The 22452-nt window shown below is 42.7% G+C and overlaps 1 protein-coding gene across 1 annotated transcript in view; it reads left to right on the top strand.

Moving 5' to 3' along the window:
- Positions 1 to 22452, top strand: part of grh (grainy head) — a 448313-nt gene that overhangs the window by 319024 nt on the left and 106837 nt on the right. The window contains exon 8 of the mRNA XM_071587167.1: positions 17083 to 17194. Within this exon, the coding sequence (XP_071443268.1) occupies positions 17083 to 17194 (112 nt within the window). The remainder of the gene's footprint in view (positions 1 to 17082; positions 17195 to 22452) is intronic.

Here is a 22452-nt window from a genome sequence, read left to right as displayed (position 1 = left end):
TTGAAGGATCTTGAGTTGGCATTCTTGGTTTTTGCCGTGTTCCTTCATTTTGTTGTAGTTTCCTTGCCTCTCTTCTCTGGGTTGATAAAAAAAACCACCTTCACTCAACTTTTTCTCTCAGTCCATCATTTCCACGTCGACCCTCCAGCGAATTCCATGATATCATCTTCAAGAAGGGCGAGCAGGTCAAAAAGGGCGTTTTTTTACATGTAACATGACGTTTTCATTAAGCAGCAGTAAGGATGCATATCAATTCAATTGCGCGGGTGGCCTTTATAATTATTAAAATTCCCCTCCTTTGAAACGATTTTTTCTTCAAGGTATGTAATTATTTCAATTAAAACAACTTAAGTTTTTTTTCATCCTTATATCACACGATCGATGCAGTTATTGGTCAAGTTATGCTAATTTCTCTTTTTTTAAACTCTCAGTCGAAACTCTCTTTAATACTTCCGCAAGACCGAAAATCGGGAAGGATTTGTTTCATTCCAGCAATGATGGCACCATACCAAATTTCCTTAATCCGTAACTGCAGGTCTTCCTGGATTTGGCTGCGCCCCGATCTTTGTGCCCCGTGGCCTTTTAGATTCGGTATCGGGATGTAAAGGTACAGGTATGACGTGATGCGATCGGCATTAATGAGTTCCTTCGCTGGTTTTGGATTGCGGCCGCTTTTCATGCCGAATGGGTGGAATTTCCCAAGTCGTATTTTTCATCCTCTTGCGGTTGAGTCGGGGAATTTTCGACCTGGGTTGGAATGCAGCGGCCGGCGGGCCCACCCTACCCTCCTCTCACCCCCCCCCCCCCCGCCCCCTGATGCTTCCGTGCCTCTCCTCCGCATTTTCGGCATAGGCAAGCAGATGTTTACGGTAGGTGACAGACAAGCTCTGCAACTCCATCATAGGACAGCGACAGCTCAAAGCTACTACATCCTAGTTCTTCTATCTGTATTCTATTCGTTTGTTTGGGAAAAGTGCGCTTATCACGTAATTCTGGATGGAATTTCGAGACGTCCTTTGTTCGGAGAAGTATGTAGTAGCAAGTGTAGTTTGATGTAGCTTAGCTTGTTACGCGAATCTGCACCAATGGACCACGAATAATTTTACCATATTAACAACTCGGAGTGGCGTAGAACACCCACCAATAAATTAAGTTTTCCTTTTTATATGTATTTCCCCATCCGACTCCATTTATATTTCCACACTGTATCATCTCCTTTACTTTACCATTACGAATTTCAAAAAAACCATAGTAAACATCTATGATCGTAGGTACTGAATAAGACGGATTCCACTAACATTTCCAGTTCATATGTTTGAATGTGATTTCATATGTACATAAAGAGTCCACTATTGCTTTCTGATAGAATTTCGTGTGATGTGGGAATTAATTTGCGACGGTGGGAAGAGGATAGACGTAGGTGCACTCGAAAGAACTGCCGCAAGTGAGGAGGGGAGGGGCAGAAGTACTAGGAGAGGGGGACCGACGGGGTGGCTCCTCGAATGTTTCATCGGTCCGAATGAATAATGGGAAAATGCGCCAGCAGACGCCGTCCGACCGGGACTGGGGGGGAGGGCAAGGAGAAGGGAAACACGGCATCGGGCGTGTCCGTTGTTTGCATTTAACTTCGCTTTTAGATGCGGCGGGTAGACAGGACGAGGGTACGGCCAAGGACGTGAGAGAGAGATAAGGGGGGAGGGTGTGAAGGAGAAAATGGACAAGGACCAAGGAATGGAAGATGGGATGCCAGGAGGTAGGCAGGGAAGAAGAAGAAAGAGAGAGAGAGAGGAATGAAGAGAGGTGCGGAATCTAATGAAGCCGAGGTAGAAATAAAAAAGAAGAGGGGGAAAATGATAGAAATCCATGAGAACGGTTTTGGTTGTAAAAATACTTTCCGTCCGAATCACATTCTCCTCCTCAATCCCCTCCTCCCCCAACGATTCTTATCATGTGCAATTCAGTCTCCTGGTCGCCCCGTGCACAACGCCTCGATCCCGGCTCACGGAATGTCAGACCACGCACACACTATCTCGCTCACTCAGACGCTCTCTTTTGACGCTGCCCACCGCGAAGTTCTCGTCGCCTCCGGTGGAAGTGATGATTTTATTGGTATAAGGCGGTGCCTATTAAAATGCCACCTCCACCGGCTATGAATATCCCACGTGACCGATATCAGCACGCAATATTCGAGTCCGTTGATCTCTGTGAGGTGGAGAGGGAGGATCTCGCAGTGGAATGGCGACCCAGTCGCTACTGCGTTAAACGCACTGCACTTACGAAATCAAAATGACCTCTGATTACATTCGATTATAAGATTTGGGGTACTGTAGTTTTTTTTATTTCGACCTATAATAAAAGAAAAGTGCATTCGTTATTACTACAGAGCTGAAAATGTCAAAATGCAAGCGTGAGTGGAATAACCCGTTATTCTTTGCGTTCCATCCGTACGAGGTGCATGGTTTTTATATAAATAGAGTGACCCTGGAGGTATCAGCGACATTCTTGATTTTTCACTGTTTCTTATTCATACATTGTTGGGAAACATTCAGTTATAACTGTCAATGGTATCCTCTCCAATTACTACCAACCCTACAATAACACTAAGCAATGTGCTTCTACGTATCTTTTTTTGCTAATGATATTAACTACAAACAAACAACTATCGGTCTTTTCATGAGCAAACGAATTCATCCTTTCCAATATTGAAATATTTAAATTTCTTTTTTTCTGCTATTTTCTTCCTTAATGTTTTTAATTTTCTTCTAATTGCCCCGAAAACTGTCCATTTTCCCTACATCCATCGCAAAACCGCATATTCACAAGAATAACACCTGAACATATATAATTTTTGATATTTTCCTTTTTCAGACATCGATGTCATCATTTTTTTTATCGTTTCCGCTCTAGATTAACTTAATCGTTTTATTCTTAAGACTCTGAGTGAAAATTATAGTCAACGGGAAAACGAATTTATTTACGTTGCACGTTGCAAGCATTCATTGTCTTTGAACATAAGGACAGTGGAGAGGATTTATTTCGAAGGAATGAATAATGTTTTTATTGCAGAAACAATGTGTAACTAGATATATCTATTTTAATATATTTCAGCTCATGTTGTAAAGATAATATAGAGTATGTGCGGAAATGAGGCTATGCATTTTGACAGATGTCTGTCTTTTTGTCAAGGCACTTGGACTTTCTCTTTTTCCCTTTTTGGTCTAGAGTAATTAGGTCTAATGCAAGCACTTGGCTTACGGCGTTTATTTCATTGGCTGAATACCTATCTCGCTGAGCTCTCCTTAGAAATTGATAGCTCTCACAGGAGAGTTTTACACGATAATTACAATGAATTAGTGGATCCGTTAGTTTTATTTGTGACCTAGATCTCTTAATCAGGGTTGCCGCAATAGGTATCTTCATCTAAAGAAAAGCTTTCTATCCTTATTAGTTTCGTTATTTATCTGCAATTTTGTGCCTGAATGTGAGTTCGACCACAGGCAAAATTAAACCATAAACAATTTTAATTTAGCCACCTGATATTTCATTCCTAGTTAATTGCAATGGGCCGCAACAGATTGAGCTCGCTTTTATTTTTTTCGTTTTATTCCACCACTGGCATGCTCACTTAAACTGGATTCTCACTTGCGGCAGTATCTTTAGGGCGTCTCAATATACAATATTGCTGTTTAAAACCCAGCCTCTGTAATTTAAGTGATGATACGATGAAATTTCCAGTAGAATATCAGCAACCACAGCATATTAAATAGTTCCACCGTAGAGTTCTAAATATTCTAGTCGAGGCAAATGATTTTTACACTTCGAAAGTGTTGCATTATTTACTCTAAGTATTCCTTCGCCATCTGTTTTCGGATGGATTATCCTTCTTGCGGTATTTCTGAAGGAATAAGGAAACCATTGCTCAAATTAAAAAATGTACTGAATTCTACTCTGCACAGATTTTTTACGTGCCTCGAAATATATACATTATTCAAAAGTTAATTTGGTAGCAAAAGTACATTATTCGGCGAGAAACTTCTAAGACTCCAGTCAAAATGTAGTGTTTGCTAGAAAAGTAGACTGCAATCAATCGCTGTTATAATTTCAGTGTCATGATGGAATAAATATTCTATTTTTTCAGCAACTATAATCTTTTGTTCCTCTCTGCATAGTGTTAAAATTTACAAAAATACATACATTTTTCCAATGGCCCAAACTACTTATTTCGGTGATATTTTAATTTTTTACTTAGAATCCAGTCTTCTCTAAGTCAAACCCATCCATGATGCACCTTGGAGGATCGTGTAATCCCTGAGAGCTCAATCTTATCAATTGTCACTCAATTCTACAGAACTTTAGGACTTGAGTTTTTTGTGATCATAGCTTTTTAAACATACTGATGGCAAATAGGAAATGTAATTTTTACAGTCGGGTTTCTCAATTCACCAGAAAGTCTCGCATCTTTAGCCGTTTAGGCCCTTATATTAGTCAATTTGGCACGTATTCTTCAATAGGGTGAATGTATATGCATATCCTCTCTCAAGGGCAGAAAATTGTGGTTCGCCATAAAAATAAATCCTAAATAGTTAGCATAGTATCCGAATCAACACTATCTACCGCATATATAAAATTAAACGAATTTTCTTTAGTGGTGGTTGATGATGGTAATATCTCTCTCTGGCCTAAGGTGAAATGAGCATATAGAATTTTGAACAATTTTAACTTCAGAAGTTGAAAGTGAAGTTGGTCGTCCACGTGTGTTAACGATTTATTCACTCCTTACTTAAAGACCCATTTTCACGTCTATAAATTCCACGTGGAAAATGCATGGGGGAGAGGGATTGGAAGGGGAGGGAAACACGGAGAAGAAAAACAAGGGAGGTGGCAAGGAGAGGGAAGGGGGAAGGAGACACGGCGAGGAAAGTTTAGGAAACGACGAATGCAAAGCGAAAGACATAAATCGGGTGGCGCAACGACCCTCCAACGACGGTCATCTTGTCGCTACGATCGATTTTGGAACGTATCCAAATGCCAGCTCAGCCAATGGCATCTCCCGACGAACAGACCGCCCGTACACCATTGGTGAGGAAAGGTGAGGTGGTGGCCTGGGGCGGGGGGGGGGGAGTGAAGATAATGACGGGGGTGATAACGGGTGTGAGGGGATATTGTGGGGTGGGTAAGCCGAGGAATGGCGGTGGCATTGAGGGGGCGAGAGCGATTTTAATGAAGAGGAAAAGGCGAGTAGTTGCTGGGTGTTCCGCCCTTCAACTGGACGAGTCACTGTAGATGGTGACAGGTCACAAAACCGCCAGCGAAATTATCTATGGTTCCTTTACAGGTGAATTCAATTGCCTGCGGATTAGCATGCGTCTCCAGTCAATCGCAATTAAAACACATTACCGTACAACTAGTAGAAAAAAACGTTCCTGATTGCATTAGCGTTTTAACGATCTTAATGGTTACTAATTAAAATTTTAGGAAGATAAATATTAGGCGTGCATAATTTCCAATTTAACTGCAACTCGGATTTCTAATAGACCGTCAGAGCAAAACTTAAAGTGTTAATTGTAGCCTAATCGGCATATTTTCTTAACTGACGAGGTTGAATCAAATTTTTGGTCGCCACCATAATAATTATACTATGTCCACATATTCTGTAGGATACTATGAATGTATAATAAAACAGAAGAAACCATCAGGTTTTCACAATATTATCATCATTGTGCCATCACCTGAATTATACTCTCTAACAAAATGTATACTAAAACGTAGAGCAAGTTTTTCATATAGTACTTGTATAATAGTTCAGATGGGCATTTTGAACAATAGTACGATGGCTTAATTATATTCATCCTTCTGTGGATTGGAAATTATTATTTTTCGTTTACAGGAATAAGCATGGGCAAAAGTAACTAGAGGGAGAGAAAGCATGATGGCCCTTTACCCGCTGGCTGAAGGAATCTGAAATAACTGTTATCGCTGGCACTATCCCTTTTTTTTACAATTTAAGATTCGCCCAAATAAATTGGCGGATAAGCTTACAACCATCAATTGGTGATTTTCCGTTCACGGGGCATTGTGTGAGGAATTGCGCTGTTTTGAAGCCGTTAAATCCCAGTCGCCACGCCTTCATCTCCCCTCGCCTCACCTCGCCCAGAGCCTCCTCACGCCTCCACGACAAAGAAAAGAAGAGGAAGACCACTCAGCAGTGCCGCGGGGGCAGGGTTGAGAGGGAGGCAGGATAACGGGGAGGCGCCGCTGGGGGTGGAAAAGGAAGCGCCGAAGGCCGGAGGGGGCTGGCAGTGAGAGGGAGAAGACCGTGTCGCGGGAGAGAAACAGGGGGGACGGCGGTGTATGGGGAACCAGGGGTGTTCCCATGTGGGGAAGAAACGTCACGCCAGGGGCCGAAGAGTCCCGGCACCCCCTCTCTCTTCGCGATGGAACCGTGATCGGAAGGCCTGGGCCCCCTTTCGGGAGGGGCCTTGTGGGCAGCCAAGCGGACCCGAAACCGCGGCTGACCAATCAAATTTATCCCCTGAACCCTCGGTGGGTTGTCGACAGGGCCATCGGGAACGGAGGGGGTGGGGTTTGAGGTGGGAAGAGAGGGACATAGAGTGGGGGAGTAGATTAAAACAAAAAAATATGGAAAGGGTTACGTGGGGAAGGGTGGGTCAGAGTATGGGAATCAGGATGTGGGGAGGGGTGCGGGGAGTGCAGGGTAGGGTGGGGAATTTCCAAGGCTACGTTCGCTACAAGCCGGCGACCGGCGATGATTATATTATGTTCCTCCTCCCCCCCTTTCCCTCCATATCTCTTGCCACATCCCCTCCCCTACGTCCCCCACCCTCCTCCCTCCCACCCCGATGGCACCCTATCCCGACTCTACCCCGTTCCCCGCCCATCTTTTACCCCTTCCCCGTTATTAACCCCGAGGCGAAACCTTCTTATTTCCACGACGCCCACCTCCTACGCTCCTAACCTCCTCTCTCCCGCCCTCCTCCCCCTTTTTTGGCCCCTCCCTCTCAACCAACCCTCATCCTTCCCTCACCCACCCAACCCCTACTGACTTCTCCCTCTTCCCACCCACCCTCCCAAACCCTCTTCTCATCTTCACACACACGTAACCCCTCTTTCTCTTTTTCCCTTGGAAACTGCAACGCTCGAGCTGAAGTGCAGACAGCATGTCGGCGTCACGCGCTATACTTGACGACTTGATGGGAATGAAAAGAGACTCCGCCGGAGTTGTTTCGGAACGGCTTACATGAAACGGTGGATATCGTCAGAATAATATATCTCGTGTGAGTGCGCGCGCTCGTACGTATGTGTATGTGAGACGGGGATTGTCTTATGCGTTGCATCCGTTGTCTGTGCTGTTTGTCTGCGGGTGAGACGGTGGGGAGAGATGGGAAGGAGAAATGGTGCCTTCTGGGGTGGGAGGAAGAAATGGGAAGAGGTAAAAAGGAGGAATAAATAAGCGGTGGTGACATAATGAAATGATTTCGTGTCACTCTCTCTCTCTCTCTCCCCCGTAAATTCTCGTGCACTGAGGCAAAGATGCGTCGGTGTGCTTTTACCCGTTATTGAGCGCATTACTGCACCATAGATGACACTATATCAGCATTCAAGATGATGGACTTTAAGGTTTAGAGATTTTTTTTGCAAGAAAAGAATGCGTGTTGATAAGTTGTGTCGCATAGAGTGAACGCTAAATTACTCTTACTCTGTTATAGTTTGGCAAATTGGTTCGTGGGATATACCACATGATCGACATACACGAGATATAACCCTGACACAATGATAATATTGTAATTTTCGGTTGAATGCACTAAGTGAAACAATCATGAGGATAAAAGTAAAAAATAAGTTAATTTAATAAATAGTAATAAACACACAATTCAAAATCTTAGATTTTTGGTGAAACGACCCGGGTTTCAACGTACTTAAGATAGCATGGCTTGAAAATATTTACACATTTTACGCTAAGATATCAGAATGTTTACCAGGGATTAGGTTAACCCTGAAATGAATTCTAAAGATTTCCTTTGTATTTGAAAGTAGTTGGAGAATATATCGAATTGGCACACCGCTAATTTTAACGAATGTATGAGGGTATTCATTCGTTCATTGACCTCTTCCTTGACCTCAATTACAAATCATATTAACCTACCATTTTTCTCTCCTATAAATTAAAATTTCATTAGGAGTTAATCTGAATGCATGCCTTTTTATCCTGGTTAGTAGATGAACGCCTCTCTATCTTCATCCTGTTACAACGAATGATGTTAAATTGCCCCGCGACTTTCAGCAGACCAAATCCTTACACTTCATTTGGCATACCTACGTAATAAATCTAACTTCAACTCGCACGATTCGTAAATCTTTTCCATTACTCGAGCTCCAACGATGTGAGTAATTATCCGTGTCTATAATGAATATCCAAATCTTTCTCGAGTCTTACCAAAGTCTTACATATATTTAATTTTAAAAAAATTAGCGTATAGAAATTAAAAGAGCGGGGAGAGAGATAATTATGACCCTTCACTGTTGATAGAGAGGTTATATGCGCATCATATCTCCCATGAAACTGTAGAATATATTCTCCAATGTCTTCCCATGAAAATAATGATAACCATAAACACATCAGGCCTCGCTGTTCTTCGAAGAAAAAAATGTGTTGAAGGAAATTTGGGAGTGGTGTGGGCGGTTTTTAAAGCGAAGACCGAAGGTCGTAGAGGTTCTTTAACTAAGAGTACAGGAGATGGAGTTAGGTAGAGGTTGGGAAAATAATTAATTAAGGAGGAGAGTTCGCATGCCTCGTTCTCATTACGTCCTAAATCCTATCTTCTCCCTTTCCTCTCACTTCTATCCCATTTCCTCCTCCTCCCTCCTCTCTCATTCTCTTCCACTCATCTCTCAACGTTTCTTTTGAAGTCCTTGCTGCATCATTTTTTTAGTCTTTTCGTGCGCATACCTCGAGCAACTTAACTGAAAAGTATGGTCCTGCAATTGTTTTACCATAAAATTCCTCTTCGAGTTCCCTACATTGCGTTTCGATTTTGGTTTATTCCACCGTCGTATTTAACTTAAACTAAGACAGTATTCACACTTTAATCCGTTTTAATCGTAATTTTATTTTCATTCTAACGCATGAAATTGATGTCTCTGACAATTTAACACTACTCATTATGTCTGTTAATTATCCATTAGCTTTCACCTTTTCTAACATTTCCTTCACTCGGTGCTTATTTCTCGATTCCCTTCACTTTTTTTATACAAACGTCGACTTTTTCCGTGATGAACAAAACTCGTGCTCATAACCCATGCGATTACTAATTTATTTCAAAGCCACAATTGATTTCATAATGGATTAGGTTTTTCTGCAAGATTTGAAATGTTTGCTTGCTTTATGAAATGGCTCATTAATAATTTTTTTGGGATTTTTGAATGTATTATTCATTCAAAATATGTTTTAATTATTTAGCTTTTCTGATAATGAAATAAGGCTAAAATAACTATGTATGTTTCATAAAATATCGTAATGCTTTTCATAAGGAAGAGTACATTTTCATGTTCTACAGATTAAAAAAAAATATTTTCAAGTGTTGATTTCGAGCATGATATCTGAAAGTTGCATAGTCATTATTTACATAATCCTTTTTCTCCTTGGCTCATCCATTTATCAGATGATGCAAAAGATTTTCTGTAACAGTCTTTGCCAAAAGAAAACAATAATAACTCAATACCCTCATTAATGGAGTAGGAAGTAACAAATGCTCCGGTTGACGGCTCAACTGTTGCCATCGGAGTAATTAAGGTACTTAAATTAGGTGACGGTTGATACTATTTTCCCATCTCTTTTGTCTGAATAATCGTCTTGAGCGGATATTCAATACTTTACCTCCAGATGATCATCACAGGTGGAAGGGAGCTGGGCAATTTTGAATAAATCCAAGCCAGAAGACCTTTTTTGCTTCCAAACTCTTCGATGTTCAGATCTCAGATCCCTGTATTTTTTTAACTCCTCCCATTCTTTTATTTCTACCCGTAATAGGTTTAATTTCAATAATCCTTTAGTTGAACGAATAGATATTTTTGCTTATAATTGTAATCTATTCGCGACAAATTCATTCCATTACAAATACTCTCGGGTATCAGCATAAGCTCTAGCGTTGAAACATGCAGACTGTTCCATAGCCTAATCCTAATATATTTCCTTTCCGTTATACGATTGCTCTAATAGATAATTTAGTTCATCTTGTTCTTAGAAATTACTTAAGATGACGCCAGCTGCATCCACACTGCGTAATTTATTTATCGAGAACCAAAGCTGAGAAACCGCAGGTGGCATAGGGAAATGTCTCCGGCCCTGCACTCATGGATGAATTTCGTACGCAATACCCTTTAGGACGACGAGGTTAGCGCCTCTCTCATCCGTCAAACCAACCTGCAGATTGATCACTTTGGTTTTTTCATTCTTAAAAAAACAATGTAACAGCTGAAAGTGTTCATCTTGTTGTCATTATTAAATTTCGTAAGTAATTCTCTGCATATCGTTTCATGGTTCGAAGTTAATAGTCCGTGTATTTTAGGCATTACATATTTTTGACAATGATAAAAAAACTAAATGTATCTCCTGGAAGATATGTAAATAGGAAAAGTAATTATCCCCTCTTCGCTTCTTCTAACCGAGCTGTATCATAAAAGGCATCTGAAATGAGTTCGGTAATGTGTTTCCTTATTGTCTCATATGACTTTGTAAGCCATGGCTCTTGTTTTTGATGCAACAGATATTCTTTTCTACTTGAGTCGTTTTCACCGCTCATTGAAACGCAACTTGAAGAAAAGATAGGCATTTCTTATGTTTATGAAGCTGAGGAAGTCAAAATAAATAGCTGTTTAGTTTTGATCCAAGCGATCTGATATTTCATTGTAGTGGAGTAGCCTTTTACCGAATAATGCTCTCTGCTTTTCTTCGATCGTCCATCTTTCTTCCTTCCTGCTCTTTGTCTCTTTCAACTGGGTGCTAATGGATTAAAACCGCTCTGAGTCTTTCCCACAATAACTTTGAATTAAACTTATCGTTAGTAGGTCGGTCTCCGACACTTATTCCTTTCACACTAAACCTGCATATTTGAACCTATTCCTTTTCCCATCCGTAATTTTTTCTCGTGCCGTAAATTTATTCTTCACTCATTTCACTTCCTTTCGACAGATACAGAAGCAAAATCTAACGGTTCAAAGAAGTTTCACAATCTCTTATCGTCTGAATCTGAATAGATAAACATTTTATTATAGCTATTTCCTCAGCGGTGATTCGTATACATTACTTTGAGGCAATGAAGAATTTTATGATGGAATTATTCAGATGCAGGTAACACTGTAAAACTGGTTGTCAACCAGGCCCTTCTGGTAAACAGTAATTATACGAATCGCCATGCTTTTCTAAACAGAAGAAATTTCAATTCATGTTGATGGCATTATATTGAGTTTACACGCATGTCCTAATATTATAAATATTTTTATAATGTTTTAATTGGTATACATTCCAAATTACGGGCTTTTACTCGTTTATAAAACCCTCTTAAGTTTGTGTGAAGTGGGAAAGAAAGGACACCTATGATTATCAGTGGTAAATTCGGTTTAGCTTGACCCTGAATTAACCAATAGAAATAGCCACGAAGGTGCCCATCATATTGAGACATTCGCGCGTTCTGTGAGGTCTCAAAATGATTGGGATTGGCATTCGGTCGCAAATGGTGGAGAGAACATCGTACGTGAGGGGAAACCGATGGTCATTCACTTGGTGTGTCACATTTTTTCAACTTCTTATCGTTTTGTCCAACTGTGGTTACGTCGGAATAAACTAGAATCGATTTGATAGATTTAAGGGCAATTAACCTTTTTGATTTGTAATAAAACAAGTAACTTTAACTGACTTTATTTTGTAATCGAATAAACACTATAGTATAAATTTGCAAAACTTGACTACATTCGACTTTACAAAATAGTCAAGTATTTCATATTAAGTATAGGGTATCTGATCAAAGTCCGTTTTACACTCTCACATTTTATGTTTAGGCCATTTCACGAATAAAAAGTAATGGAAATGTACCAAGCAGCTTAAACGTACCGACGGGTCGATCAAATTGTATGAAACAGGTTGAAAGACCGCTTTTCCGAACAGAACTGAACTTAAGCCTTGAACTACGAGGCCTTCCTTACTCGTATAATCAAGGGTCTCGATATTAAAGAATCCTCAGATCATTTAGAATATCTAATATTTCGTGCATCTTGTATTGAATGAGCTAAATACCTATATTTGCCTCCCTGAATGCTCCATTTTGAAATATATTTATTTTATCCCTAACAGCTGTTGGTCTTCGCTCGTAATGATATTAAAATATTAGCCAGCACGAGTTTATATATATGCTAACGAAGTTTTAACGAGCCACTATCCGATCATTATTTTTTAAACGCTACTGAAATATTTTCTAAATTTCCATAATTCTTAAAAGGCAAGTTTAAGAGAAAATTCTTTTCAGATAATGCTTCTCTAGACGTTTGAATTGATGTATTCAGGAAAACTTGGCCTGGTTGATAGCCTCGTGGGTATAGGGTTCGGATACTTCAGGTCTTCGTGAATAGAGAGTATGCTTTGTATGACCACATCTAGAATTCCAGTGCTTTTATGTATACCAAGACTTTGTGGGAAGCTGAAGGTGACTTGGGGTAGGTACTGGTCCTGCTATTAGTAATGTGTGAATTTACACGCATTTTGACTGAGCTCAAAGCGTGCTGTCCTGTCGAATCGACGGCACCCTGTTCACTCGAAGGCAATCTTCGAGACTGAGCTGTCGTTGGTAAAACCTGATAAGGATTTCTTGGTCGAGGTCTTTGAGTAACTCACCTGGCTCGTGTAGAAAATATCTGTCGGCTGTATGACCTCTGTTCAGAATCTTTTGCGAGAGTTGCATCGATACCCCTGCAGCGGAATGTAATCTTCGTCCCCAAGCCCGCCGGTGCTCCCTCTATCTCCCTTCGCCCACCCCATCCCTTCGTACACTTCCCACCATCCCACTCCCCAGTGTCCTTCGGACGCGGCTTATCTCCCACTTTGTATCTGCCTCGTCTCTATGAGTGAGCGAATGAAGGCGGGCGATCTTGCCTTCCGCTCCGTTAAGCTCAATAATGAAACGTGTGATGGCTGTCTTCGGCGTCATCAGTGCAACAAGATATATTCGATTTACGGACGGGGACTCGGTCAAAGTGATTCTCAATGAACCAATCAGGAATGATGACTGGAAACTTTTGTTTCTACTCCCTCTCCCTCCTCACCTCTCCATTATGATGATGGCATAATTTATGAGGGCCAAAGGAGAGGCTGACGTTTTGGGGCAGAGGGGTGGTACACCCACGTGCATCCCGACGCTTTGGTTTCGACCGGAAAATCAACTGTTACTGCAACTGCTAAATGTCAATGCTTTCCCCCATACCTTGTATTGGAGGTGGGTAACGGAAAGAGTTTTAGATACTAGGGGCGAGGGAAGCTCCTGTTATAATCGTTAAAAAAAATATGCTGGAAGGAAATATATTTTTTCCCTCATCCAGAGATTCTGTCTCTGATCTCGTCAAAGATGATAGAAGTGTGTTGATATATAGTATGTGTTTGTGCGTGACGAATGGGATGTGGAAATAGTACTCATAAAAAGTAAAAACTCTCCACCTTGTTTGAATTTTCCGTTAACTCTCCCTCATGGGCACAGTCATGCAGCTTGACAGCTAAATTTTCCGAATTGGCAAGATACAATCGCGGCACTCAGCGCCGCCTGTCACTCAACTGTCCGCAATGAGATATCTCAATACATTTCGCATTTCATTAACACAATTGTTTTCCCTCACATGGCCGTTCGTCCCCAAAAAGTTGACCAGGGCCAGGGCCATCGATCGACTCTCGCCTACATGCGCGACCGCGAGCAAAGGTAATCTCTTTGATTGACAGCAGGCCTCCTCCCCCTTACTAAGCGACCCCGGTGTTGTCACGCCCCGGACGTTTCCGCATCGTCCACTCACACAAAAGCCTCTTCCAACTATACTTAATTCTTCCGTGGTGTTCCCTATTCCTTCAGTGCTCCGAGGAAAAAAATCCACATCTCATCGCTGACTTCCTTCTCCTCTTTCCTCCACACACACCTTCCACGGCTCTCCGTTCCTCTTCTCGTTTCCCAGAGACCACGGCGACTCTTGCCCCTCCTTCCTCCTCCCATCTCGACACCCCACCGATCACACAAACACCACCTTCGATACACATGCATAATGAGTTATTGGGTCGGCAACCAAATTGGAAGATGCTATCGCGGCCGTACATGTGTGCCCCCGGGGGCGGCGCGGTTGTGGCAATTGGTGAAGCGGGAAACGGCGCGGGCGGAGAGAGGGGGGAGATGGGGAATGCTGCGGCGAGGGAGGGTGAGGTCTCAACTATTTAGGAGAGGGAGGAAGTGCTCTGGGCGTGGGGGAGCGCAGTCATAGATAAGGTGAGAGGGGAAGGTTATGGGTGAGACTAGTTCGCGTGAGAGGGTGGGAAGGTAGATGGAAGGAAGTAGAAAAGAGAGAGAGAGAGAGATTAAGGGACGGGGAAAGGAATGTGTTAAGGTGGCGTTAAGGAAGTGTACACGGTTATTGGCTGCGGAAAATTAAAGTAGAAATTCCACCCGGAACGGTTCGGATGTGTATATTTTTTATCTTGTAAAATCCACCCAAAAGCTGTGGAACACATAATTTCTTTTTGTGACTGTAAGGCTTGCTGAGCGATTCATGTTTGCCCGCATGGCCACCCAAAGCTTGTTTCCTAATCACCTGAGGGAATACAGGAGGAACCACGGTCGAAATGGATGCACAATTTTAGAAGTCCGTTTTTAAATTATTACCGCTAGAGTTCACCGAATTCAACGCATTTCATCGTTGAATGTCGACATCATTCTCCGTTATAAAGTGTATGAGGTAACCCCTAGTCCTATTTAGTACTTTCGTATAAGATTTTTGAATTCCACTCAGTGACTCCGCTGGTCATTGTATTTATCATCAAGCAGAATCCCAACTTTAAGTACACCATTCCCCCATTAATGGCAGCGGCTTAAATATTTTCCTCGCCTTTCCGTAACAGAACTCCTTCGGTAATGGAAACATAGGATGCATGGCCAAGTGTTTCCACCATTATCTCGATTAATTAGCCCTCCCTCATTTGTTAATTCAACGCTCTTTTGACTGCCGGGCGACAAATAAAAACAACCACTTTTTTCACCGCCGCCCGAAGTGCTCAAGCGCGTACTTAACCCAAGGGGGAACAAATAGAGGAGAGGATCATTGGAATCGGTTTGAAGGACTAGTTGTGGCGCGGGAGAAAAAAGAGGAGGAGATGCCAATCAGCCCGCATGTCCGTTTTCTGGAAGGGTACTCCCAACGGGTCATCAATTAGAAGGGACATGCGCGGTGTGAGGGGCAGCGCACTCTCTAGCAGACAGATTGGAAGCGGAGATACTTCCAGTAGCGTCGGGAGGCGGATTGTGGGGGGATTTGGGAGGGAGGGGTACCAAGAAGGAGGGCTAAATGGTGCAAACGGGACGAGATGGTAGTAGGGAACGTAGGGGATGGATGGGTGGAGGCGCTTGGAGTTGAAAGTGGGTGGGAGATAGCGCGGGAGAGGCTAGATACAGAGACCATCAAAGAGAGGAGAGGTTGTGAGTGGTGATCAAAAATAAGCTGACCAGGCGGGAGAAGAGAGCAAAGGAGAGGGGAATGAGGAGGTGGCCATTTTAACATCCAGAACGAGGTTAACGAACGACAGGAACCTCAAAAAAGCATCGAACATTAAAGTGCTCTCGAGTAAGAAAAGGATTACAAAAAGAAACATAAAGAAATGAAAACGAACACCATTTTTGTGGCGTTGAAGGGGTTTGGAAGCGTGGGGCTTGGAGTGGGTGAGAAAAAAAATGGTTGATGGGGAAGGGCGGGCGGGGGGGTTGGGAAGGTTGGTTTCGAAGCGTCCGTCCGTCCTATCGATCTCATTAACATTTAAAAAGGGAAGGTGTGGTGGCGGTGGTGGAGCCCTCGGGAGGGGACGGCAATAATCGTAACTCTCATCGCAAACAACGAAATGGGCAAAGGAGGCTTTAAGCCAGAAAGGGAATGAAAGCGAAGGAGAGTAGAGGGGGGCGAGGGATTGAGCGGGGGATTGAGGGAGGGGCAGTTGGGGGGCCGGGAGGATTGGAAGCGGGGAGTAGAAGGGGAGGGAACTGGCACTTTCCCTGAATTCTACGTCATGACCGACATAAAGTTTTCGGGTGACGTCTACATCCGAAAACTAGATGATTGTTGAAAATAGCTCTCTGTGGTAATTAAGATCCAGAGTGGAACTGGGGAACTGATGAGTTTATCTTGATAGATGAAGTTACCATATCTTTTTCTAAACATGCTCAAGTGATTTAGCAATGTCTTAATTAAAGTTTTCTTTTGTACTCGAAAATACGTTTGTATTTCCTGTATGAGACAGGGAAGTTATATTATTAAAGCCACTGCTTATGAGATAATTTTAATGCATATAGTAGTTTATTATGCTATTTAAAATCGGTCAGTGATAAAGGTGCCACGCTAATTTTTGTTAGCAAACATAAGAATTATAAAACTAATCTTCCTACTTTACATAACCTTGCGCGAAACTAGCCTTGATAAAATTAAAAACACTGGAATTTTGATTGGTATTCTAACAGTCTTTCAAAAGGAGCAAGCGTGTTATTAATGAATTTCAGCAGGAGACTTCAACGCCAGTATTTTCCTATATGTTAGATATAAAAATACAGTGAATAGGTTTTGTGTCATTAATGTTAAGATTCACCTCTTGAAGTGAATTTTAGCGATTTCAATAGCTGCCTGTGAAACATTGTGAGAGCCCATGATAATTTAATGGCACTGCTATATAATATTTTCACAAATTATTGATTGATACCATATTGAATATTATTGTTTTATGACTGCTCGATCTCTTTTTCAAGTTTGACTTTAACAAAATGTCTCTCCTCTTTCTGTCCGCAGAGCGTAGTCATGCTCATGTTCCGAGAGGAGAAGAGCCCTGAGGACGAGATCAAAGCGTGGCAATTCTGGCACGGGAGGCAGCACAGCGTCAAACAGCGCATTCTGGATGCTGGTGAGTGAAACATGGCCCTCTTTAACGTGGATGAATTCAGCCGGTGATCCAAAAAATGTGGTCGCCGACTTAAGCGTGATTCCCTATTATGTGAGCGATTGAATGTGTTTCTTGAAATAAAAAGGGTTGCGCACGCAGCTCGGAAATCTAATCGTGAAAGTCGGAAATCAAGTTGTTCACGTCGAGTGCTTTTGCGTGCTCATTGGTAGCATAGTCACCCGTTCGATTACTCTGCTTCCTGATTTAGAAAAAAAACAATTAAAATTTAATGGCAAGAGATAGTGACCAATAGAAATCGTTGCTTCGTTTTTCTATTTCAAATTTATCTACTGTGACATGAACTTAAAGTTGGCTTCTGTCTAATCGCCTGCTACGGCAGTCACCGTTGATATCATGATATATTTCGTCCACTTTGAAGTAAGTTATGAGGAGGATGATTGTATCTATAGAATCCCTCACCGTATTTTTTTATGGTCGCCTAGATAAAGTATGACGACTGGATTTAGGTAATTTGTGGGCACTGAAAAATTAAAAACTCACTTTGGAGGAAGAGAGGGCAAAACGTTTCTGACAGCTTATCTCCGTGTCTTGAGAATTTGAATGCCTATATTTTTATTAATATACCCTATCTTACTAATTTCGAATATTATTAAGTTTGGAGAGAAAAAGAGGTACGAAAAATAGCTAATCTAAATAACTTCACCCTTTTTGGGTTCCACTTTTAATGCTGTGTTTATTCTTGTTTTGAACCAATGAAAATTTCCTCCGCATTATCCTTACAAAAGGTTGTAATGACCGAGACCATATAATGTTTCTCACTGACCCATAATAATTTCAGTAGCAGCTGTTGAAGATCTAAAATTGTTTTTTTCACAGTCAAAAATGTCATGGAAACATGATCTATGGCAACCTTCTCTGACACGTTTTCTTGAAAACAGTAATAGACGAAAAGGATAAAAATTATGGCATGTTGCCTCTTTTATTATTTTGACTCGCCTTTAATTTGTTTTAATGTCACCTTGTTTCCCCGAAATGGGTTTAGTTATCCTTTGAGAGAGTCAGAGGAGAGCTGTATTTTGTTTCTATTTCGGCATTACCAGGCGTCAAAGTGATTTTTCGGCAATCAATATTTTTGGGCATGTGCGTGTCCTCTCTGTGCCGTCATTCCTCCGTGGACGAAATCCAAGCGAAGAGGAAGAGAGGGAGGCACGGCCCACCGGAAGGCCTCAAGTAATGACGCCGTCGCTAAAATACAAAGAGGCAGCTTTGATTTCAAGCCCCAGACGGCGACTACCTGAGTGCCCAAAAATTTGGGGGGTAAAATTTCAAGAAGGTACGGAGGGAGGAGTGATGAGGTGAAACTTGACGGGCGGAGCGAGAGACCGTTGCGGAGGTCAGCAGTGTCACGGGATTGAGCGCCGCATTTTATTCTCGGAGTCAGTACAAGCAAAATTGCGGGTATAGTCTACTCTCGAGGGAACATTCATCCATACTCTGCAAGGCAGGCGGCTTTATATGACGGGGGTGAAAATGGGAATAGACGGTAAATGAGAAAAGGATGGATTGGATTAGTAATGGATCGTGAATTAGGCATGTTAAGTTGGCGTGATTTATTTGGAGACGAAAGAAATATGCCAGCTCACCATTTTTATATCGGACGGAATCAATTGGATCACTTAAATTATTTTATCGCCCTTCTTTAAGGTTTAATGAAAGTTCTTTGGACCGAAAGACACTTTATTTTGACCCGAAGCCATTTTTTCTCTCAAATGAGACCTTACTATGGTCGGTAATCATTGTAGGCGCGAACCATTTTATCCCGGCAGTTTTTAACGAATCAGTCAAACCTACCTTATCACAATACGACTAAAATCATTTTCAAATAATTCACCCGCACTATGCTCAACCCATGTCACCATTATAACCTAAGAATTATTTACGACCCTCGGCCGTATCTCGTCTATCGTTTGGCTTACTATTTTTTGAGTAAAAAACATGGAGCTTCTCAGGGCGGCTGTTTGCCTGGATAGAATTATTTTGCCTCGCTGATAAAAGAGAGATTTGAGAGATTTGGCTGAACGCTAACTGTGCGCAGGTCTCCAAATAGTGCGTCGGTTGCTTATCGCGGAAACCATTGTCAAATTACAGATAAAGAACCAGAAAATTGCGCCACATATTAATGGGAGATAACTCTTTCTGTACATAAAATTTGTTTAATTTATTGAGTGATTCCGTTATCATTCAGCAATTACTCTTTTTTCTCCAATTTGTTCCGAACGCGAAACGGGGAAGCAGAAATGATTGGGCAAACATTTTAATAATGCGCCAGTCGTAAATTACGGCGCAGGTGAAATACAGCGCCACTTATTTCCGCATTAAAAAGAAATACACCGTTCCACGAAGAATAATCACAAGGTTATCTGCAATTAAGTCATAAAATAGGATAGGCTGCGACCGAAAATCGACAAGGTCCCCTCACATCGACGGGGTGAAGGGGGGGACCTCGGGGACCTCGCTGGAGATAGCACACACCTTGTCCGCCGACGTGAAGGGGGTGACGGACGGGTGGGGCTCGTGTGTATGTGTTCGCGGCGGAGACAGCCAGCTACGGACTTTTTCTGTAATGAATGCAAAGGGCCGTAAGGAAGGAGGAGGAGAGATAAGGTTGGGTGGGGAGGTAGGCGCTCTAATAGCGAACCGTGAAAAGAAGGGACGGCGAAATTAAGAGAGCCATAACACCGGAAGGAGTGAGGGAGGGGTGGATGTGATAGGAGCCGGTGACCGAGGAGCTAGGGGGTGGTTTGGCGGGATGGGGGGGGGGCGAAAATACTGGTGTTGTTGTTAAGCGGGGTGGGGCGAAGCGTTGGCAGGGTCGAGCGGAGGAGAGGAGGGAGAGGTCTATCGAACACCGCGATAAGGGTCCGAGTGAGGTGGTGAGGTGGGGCAGGGGCGAGTGCGGGCGGGGCCACCTCGGTGGGAGGAGCATCGAGGGGCGACTAATTGCCCCCCCCAAACTGCGGCTGTGGAACGGAGGGTGTTTGGGGAGGATGGAGGGGGGATTGTCAGGAGGAAGTTAGTCGTTCTTTGTTGTAGGGAGACATGGTAGTGTGGGTAAGGTGCGAGTGGGGAAAATAAACGCTAATACCTTCTCCCGAACCGAGAGAAACGTCGGGAATTGAAAGGGGAGAGTTGCCGCTCCCCCCCCCCCCTTCAACTTGACGAACACCTTGGAGTCTTTCTGGTCAAGTTCTGACAGGGAACGCTGGCAAGGGGTTTGGCGCGCGTTCAGTCAGCGCGGGGGTTGTTGTGGTCGGCCATTATTTGAAGGCAGCCATGGTTCATTACGTTGATTCAAGTGAGGTTTTTTTGAGTGCAAAGTTAAAAGTCAGGGTGAATCGGGGTAGATTTGCGTAAATGGATTGACGGAAAAGCACTGGGATTTGTTGAATCCTCGGGAAAGGACGATAGTATCGGAATAATAAACTTACTGACTACCGATGTTGGCGATGCGAAAGAAGTTACGGGATGTTTTTGACGTACGTTTGCACTACTCATGCCAATTTACCCAATTAATTACCGATTGGAAACGAACCGCTTAAGGAGCTGGTATCACTCGTTGCAGAAGCAAAATGATCACTGCGCTCTCTTTATTTCGCATCAATTTTATGAATCTCATTTTGAAAAATCCTTTAAAATCTTCCTTCAAACGTCATAACTCACTGTTTAATTTTTGAAAACAGCTTATGTTTTTTATTTAGATGGTCAATATTTGGCTTTACTTGTTATTTGGAACAATATATGTCTCCTTTTTCCAAAATGTCTTTGTGTTTAGTGGTATGGATGGATACCAGTGCTCACCGCATGTATTGTTGATCGCGCCAACAAAAATTACTTTCTGGTTTAAAAGCATTGAGAACCTGTCGTAAAATCTACTAAGAGTATTTTCAATACGTAGGATGTCATTTAGATGTATCCATACCGGAAATGACCAACAATCCGTTGAAAACTGTGCTGAATCTGTAACATTAGGATGGATGTTATCATTTATAGAAGATGCAAGTAGTGATGCGTAAATTGCCAATCCTTTTTGCAAAGGGAATTTTAATGAAACTGCTGCGATAGCTGGGTTTAAGTTTTCTTTAAGACCGTACTACGCCATGCGTTTTCACTCGAACTTCCCCGTCGAGAAAGGCGTGAGATTCCAATGTCGGGTTATGATACCCACGCGTAGTCAAACCTCTTTACTTAAGACGTCTTCGTAATCCACCTACTTACAACAGTCTATAGATCGGTGATCTGAAGCCGCGGACGATAAATCAGTCGCGTCGCTGGAGAAATAGAATTAAAAATGCGAGAAACTTCCATTTTCGCATGTCAAACTTATTAGCATCACGTCACGTCGCGAGCTGTTCAAATGCGCGGCGACACGTCACGCCGTTTTCCCATGGCTCTTTCTTTCCTGCTGCCCCCACACTGATCAACCCCCCTCTGCAGCCGTTTTGTAAACAGGATGCGGCGTTCCGGACGTTTTAAAGTATCGGGGAAGAAAAAACGACGGAGATGATCCAGCTAACCTTCATGTTTCGCTTTTTGAAGAACGCGCTCCTCGACATAGCTGATCTGAAGCAGTGTGAGAACGTTTGAGAATGGATAGGGAGGAAGAGGGTTAGCGATGCGAAGGGGGAGAAAGCACACCACTGGGAAGGAGGGTGAGGAAAAGAGAGGTCGGTTTGGAGCGGAAAGGGGGCAAGAGAGAGAATGAAAGGTGGGAGGGTTAAGAGGTGGGAGGGAGTAAGTGAAGGAAGGAAAAGGATGTTTTCTCTTGCCTCAGGCGTATTGCATCTTTCCCTCTCTCTCTCTAGCCAACTGCTCGCGAGGTGTTCCATGTATGCTCCCTCTCTTCTTCTCCTTCGCTCTCTCTCTCTCTTTTTCTCCCTCTCACCGTTGATTTGAGGCACGCCTCTTTACTGCCCAGAGTGGAACATTCCCACAACGCAGCGCTCCTTTCACGTTCGAAACTCCACCTAATGCTATCTCCGACCGCCTCTCTCTTCATTAAAATGTTTTCATTCCTCTCTTTTTTTTGCCAAGTGGCGGGAGAAATAGCTCTGCTGGCTTTCCCAAACAATAATATTCCGTTTTCCATCATAAACTTTCCTCAATGACATTGTTTTATGTCATGGCAACCGAGAGACATACATGACGTTCCGGGAGCGGAATGTGTCAAGACTAGCAGTTGATCCCGGGGATAACTCTGA

The sequence above is a fragment of the Hetaerina americana genome, unplaced genomic scaffold (assembly GCF_022747635.1).
Source record: "Hetaerina americana unplaced genomic scaffold, ioHetAmer1.1.p SCAF_3, whole genome shotgun sequence".
In the NCBI taxonomy this organism is placed as follows: Eukaryota; Metazoa; Arthropoda; class Insecta; order Odonata; family Calopterygidae; genus Hetaerina; species Hetaerina americana.
Note: the sequence above shows the minus strand (reverse complement) of the source record. Positions and strands in the feature narration are given on the sequence as shown.